Source organism: Chelon labrosus (assembly GCF_963514085.1).
Source record: "Chelon labrosus genome assembly, chromosome: 11".
Taxonomy (NCBI): Eukaryota; Metazoa; Chordata; class Actinopteri; order Mugiliformes; family Mugilidae; genus Chelon; species Chelon labrosus.
In genome coordinates this window covers 8,134,515-8,139,997 of record NC_140344.1, presented here as the reverse complement: position 1 = coordinate 8,139,997, position 5,483 = coordinate 8,134,515, and the positions used below count along the sequence as shown (strand labels likewise).

General features: G+C 44.0%; 1 protein-coding gene across 1 annotated transcript; it reads right to left on the bottom strand.

Moving 5' to 3' along the window:
- Positions 1 to 710: 710 nt before the first annotated feature.
- Positions 711 to 2,567, bottom strand: lingo1a (leucine rich repeat and Ig domain containing 1a; the record flags this gene model as incomplete). The annotated part of the gene is made up of 1 exon (XM_084554654.1): positions 711 to 2,567. The coding sequence occupies exon 1, from the start codon at positions 2,556 to 2,558 to the stop codon at positions 711 to 713; it is 1,848 nt and encodes a 615-aa protein (XP_084410780.1). The 5' UTR covers positions 2,559 to 2,567.
- Positions 2,568 to 5,483: the final 2,916 nt, after the last annotated feature.

The window sequence follows — 5,483 nt, the reverse complement described above, 5'->3', positions numbered from 1 at the left end:
TATCACTGGCAGGTTAGTATTTCCAAGAATTTCTCATTGTAGCATACATTGCGTATTTCTGTTCATTGGCGGGGCGTAACCTTTCAACATAAGTAGTGTATTGTAAAACACAAATACATTTAATGATTCACAGAAAAAAAAACATGACTGTAGGAAAGTAAAAAAGAGATCAAATGTAGCACATAGCATTCACAATTCTAACACTGATGTACTGTAATGTAGATGCACTGGAAATGTATCAGCGTTGTATAAATGTGCTCATCAACCCATACAAATCTCATTCATAACAGGACGTCTAACCTTGGAAAAACAACACTAAAATAAAAAATACAGACAAAAAAAACCCAGCAAAATATGATTTGCCCCTCATTTTCTGGCTGTTTGAAGTGTTGTTTTTTTTTTTTTTGATATATTTTCCCCACTATAAATCCATAGGAATATGAACTGCTTATGACAAATCTGACTTTCAATCAATGCCCCCCACAGCCATTCAGAAACCACCAATGCCCTGTAACACTAGGTGTGGTTTCATTCCCTCTCACTTTTGAAAGTCAGGAAGTGCCCTCCTGTCAAGTCCATCAGTGAGGAAAAAACATATTACTCTATGTTAACAGACCAGGATCCACAGGTTTGTAAAGAGAGGAAAGAAAATGTCTTCTTTTCCGTTTGTCTTATATTTAAGTTCAATATTAATAAATTCCACAGCTCTGTTAGATCATTTTCATGTTGAACTTGCGAGGAGCATCCACTGTGCTGCTGCTCATGCCAGCGTCCGATTTCCGTGGCACGTATTCGATCTCGATGTTGTGCTTAGTGTTGCCTTTACCTCTGCTCCAAAGGAAGAGCAGTACCAAGCAAAACAGGACGACACCCAGAAAAGAGATAAAGCCCATTGTGGTCGCAATGATCAGTGTCTTTATATCAAATGGGAAAGGGACATTGGCTCTTGTACCGTTAGCACCAGTTTCTGTGGGCTGGTTGGATATGAAGGCAAAGGTCTTGTTGGGCTGGTGTGGCCAGTCAGGCGAGTAGCTATGAATGTGTAGGTGAGCGAGAGAGGTGTCGTTTCCGCCTGCGTTGCTAGCTATACACACATACGTGCCATTATCTTGAATCTGGGCATAACGCACCTCAAGGGTGCCATCCGGCAGCACAGAGAGCCTTCCAATCGTCTTGGTGGTGATAAACTTTTTCTGTGGAGAGAGCCACATTATCACTGGAGCAGGATCTCCATCTGCTTGGCAAGCAAAATGAACAATGGCTCCCTCATCAACAAATTTTTGCTGGGCTTTGCGATCCCTAATCCTAGACTTGCGACACGTGAAGTAGTTTGGCTGCAGAACATCCGGGAAGTCTTTAAACTCTTTGCCTTGGACAAACTCAGGAGAGGCACAGGTGGGCTGCTGCTTGTTGAAGTTCAGCCTCCAGCGTCGTCGGAAAACCCATAAAAGTCGGCAGTCACAGGCCAGGGGGTTGTCATACAAAGCAAGGGTCTCCAGGTTGCCGACTGAATGGAATGCAGACTCCTCTAAAGTGCTAAGAGAGTTCCCAGACACATTGAGAATTTTCAGGTAGTTTAGACCACGGAAAGAGTATGGCTCAATCATTGCCAGCCTGCCTCCAACCAGGTGAAATTCCTGCAGACGCAGTAGATCATGGAGCTTATTCCCCTCAATGGTGTGGATAGGGTTGTATGAAAGATTAAGAAACCGCAAATAAACCAAGTGCCGCAAGGCTACGTAAGGAATTGTGGTCAGGTTGGCATTAGCAATGGTCAGAGAGGTGAGATTTAATCCATACAAGCAATTTGGGGTCATAGTATCCAAATACGGCCAATTGGCTATTTCCAACACTTTCAGCCGGTACAGCCGCTTAAAAGAATAATCCCGTATGACATTGATATTGAGGTGGCGCAGCCTGAGAGTGATCAAACTGTGGAGGTGGGTAAAAGCCTCTGTTGGCACAAAGGACAAGTTGCACTTCTCAAGACTCAGATGCTCAAGGCTGCTTAGGCCATGAAACGCCCGGTGGGAGATGAAAACCAGGTCATTATCACCCACCTCTAAAGACCGGAGGTTGTACAAATCCTGGAACATGTAGTCCAACAGGATGACAATCTTGTTCTCACTTATGTCCAGCTGTGTGAGATTGCTCAGGCCTGTGAAGACACCAAGCTGAATCAGCTTAAGCTTGTTGCTACGCAGCCCCAATGTCCGCAAGCCATAAAGGTTGTTGAATGCTCCGGGTTCAATTGTGGAGATCGTGTTTTCACTGAGCTCCAGGTGTTCAAGGTTGGGAAAGTTGGCAAACTCGTCTGGGTTAATGGTTCTAATGCGATTCTTGCTGAGGTCCAGCAGCCTGGTTTCAGCAGGAATGCCCTCAGGAACTGTCATGAGCTTCTTGCGGTGGCACATCACAGAGCGCTCTGGAACATTGCACTCACAGCGGGATGGACAGCCTGTGGTGGAGCCAGACAGCACGGTGCCCAGCATCAGGATCAGAATGGGCTGCCAGCAAGCCACCAGGTAGCTGTGCCCAGTCGCTTCCCCGGCCGCCATCTTATCGGTTACCTGGGGAGACGCAGAGAAAAGGCAAAAATTTTATTAGCAAATTACAGCGTGACAATTACAGTTTCTTACAAAGTCTGTTAGATTTTAGTTAAGGGGAAAATTCAGTGCAGACTGAAGAACGCACTGATATACACCAACTGAAACACATACAGGTGTGCATGGTTTGAAGCCACTGAATGATGGAACGATTTTCAAAATCGTCGTTTTCTGCTTGATACTGCCATTTCCCATTACATGTAAAGGAGGGGGGTGGCAGCAGTCTGAACTTCTTTAAAGCACCTCCTTTTGGCCATCCTGTGCCTCTTTTGACAGCTGGTTAGTTCAGCATTCACAAGCGCTACAAGAACGGCATTCTCATGTGACACAAGCGCTAGCAGAACACAGAGTATGAATCCTGCTGCAATATTCATGGGCGGACTAAAGATGAATAGAGGTTGCCTGGAGTAAGGTATGTGCTTGCATAATTGAGTGCTGACAATTTTGAATTCTACATCTTTCACTTTTCTACACAGGGCTTCAAAAGGTATTTTACATGCAAGTAGCTCCAGTCAGTGCAAAACATTCTACCACCATCAGTATATAGAAGAGCAAGTATTTGTACTGACCCCAGCTACAAAATAAAAAGGCAAAATCATCTAGCAATCTACATAGATCTTGCTCTACACCCCCATTGTGTTTGTTATGGGATGCAGAACACCATTCCCACGGGCACACGTTGCAGACCATCAATCAGTCAATGCTATCGGCCTGATTTGAAGTGAAGGGGCACAGCTTCAAGTGGAATTAACCGCATTTTTCACTAATCTACGTCACGCTGCGCCACAGACACATATGCTGAGCGCATCTGTGTTTGTTCTGCTACCATAATGTGTTTTTTTTTATCCTATACGGAATTCTTTCTACTTCAAGTCTAAATCTGCGGTTCAAACAGTGGGAGGTGGAGCAGGCGTAGCAAGAAGACGCAATCAAAGATGGATGGTGGCAGATGTGATGTATGTGCTGTGGCTGACAGTAGGCTCCCGCAATCTCTTAGGATAAAATATAGACCACACACCACCGGGGAATGGAATTCAGAGAGATAAATACAGGGTTTAACAGCAGAAAAACAAACCATATTTAATTTCAGTGCCATCTGTTAGTGTGACTCCCTTCCACCAACAATGCAATTAACAGAATTCCCAGTTACATGAAAAAAATGGAGACATTACCAAGGACATTATACTGCGAACTGAACATCATTAATGGTATAATTTGCAGACAGCAGTTAAGAGATATTAGTTGTTTAAGGCGGGCAGTATTATTCAGGTTTCATTAAAGCAGTTATTTCCAACATTGAATCACAAGGGGAAGGACTGCTACTCAGTCAAGAGAAAATACCGAAGAAAAAAGAACTAAATCCTTCGCATCTAATCTGCAGTCATCTTAAGACATGTCTCCGGGGGAATCCTGTCTGTGTGTGATGGCTATTGTCACAACACGTAGAATTTTGCCAGTGGTGCGCAGTTTAATGGCTTGTTCTGAATCCGTCTTTAAAGTCAATTTTCAATCGGCCACACGGAGCTTCTCTCTGATTCACTGAAGGTCTCCAAAGAAGGATAAAGCACACTTTTGTGCTTCACCAGATCTGATGAACCACATCACATGTGACAGATTGAGACTGTAGAGAAAGGGGAATAGAATCTGTGATATCATGGTTGACAGTTAATTATGGGGTGACATGTTACTACCATTGTGGTCGCCGCTAATAACTGCAATTCTCCAGCGAACCATCAGACAACTGGACATCAGACTCATCATGAAAGGGGGTTTATGGGTTAAATTTACTTTGCTCAATTTCATTTTATTCCCTCCGAGGTCAAAGTTCAGATTGGGGATTTGATGATACCATCTGTAATCAAGTGATGTCAAAACAGGCTGAGATGAGAGTACGTCTGAGATCAGGGACCTGCACCAGAGCTTTCTGTGCTGGATGCTGCCTCCAGCCATATGTAATCATTCTTACACCTTAACCCACATCGATCAAGTCGGGGCTGAGTGCTGTGAGACAGAGTGGCGTGTTGCTAAGGCACCTAAGAAGAAGAGGCGGTCTTATCGCAGGCTCAGCTCAATCTGTCAGCCTCTATCATGTGGCCATTATACACTAGATATAAGTCTGTGAGATGCTATTATGTCCAGTTCTATTATCAATGACACTGAAACCCAATCAGGTAAATTATCAAATCATAATCCCAGGTTGGTAAAGCTCTGTGACTGCAGCTTCAGCAGGTTATGCATGCTAGGAAGCCATCTTAACAAGTCCTTCCACTCCTCTACACATGGTACCAATCCCCCTAAAACAGCACAGCACTCGATTACTCAATCATACTTAGCTCAATTATTGAAGTAAAATTTTATAAAAAAAACATTTTGAAACCATTTTGAAACCATTCCAAGTGTGTGCCCATATTGTTTTCCGATGACGGGCTAGCTCGAAAATATATGGCGCATGGCTTCAGTAGCAAGTGTGCAGGAAAAACGTGGACAGACAAGGACGCATTAAGATGAAGAATGCCATCCACGGGTAAACATTTACAGCTCTGTTTTGTTAATGATCTGGCGTTATCGTTCCCTCGCAGGCATGTAGTGTGAATGCCTGGTCTTCATTCCAATAAGCACTCCAGCGAGCTTCCAGAGAATTACATTAATTGAGGTGAAGTGAGAGGGGGTGTGCTTCTCAAAAGGATGAATGTGTTGGAGAAATAAGACAGCGCTACCCAGTAAATGAGGACCCACTGGTCCAAGACCAGTAATAACTAGATCAGTGGATGTTGAGATTAATGCCTTTGTGCCAGCATCGTCTGGGACACTGATGATGTTGCTTCACTTTCATTACAATGTAGAGGCAAGAGTGGGCAACTAGATGCACAATTGGAA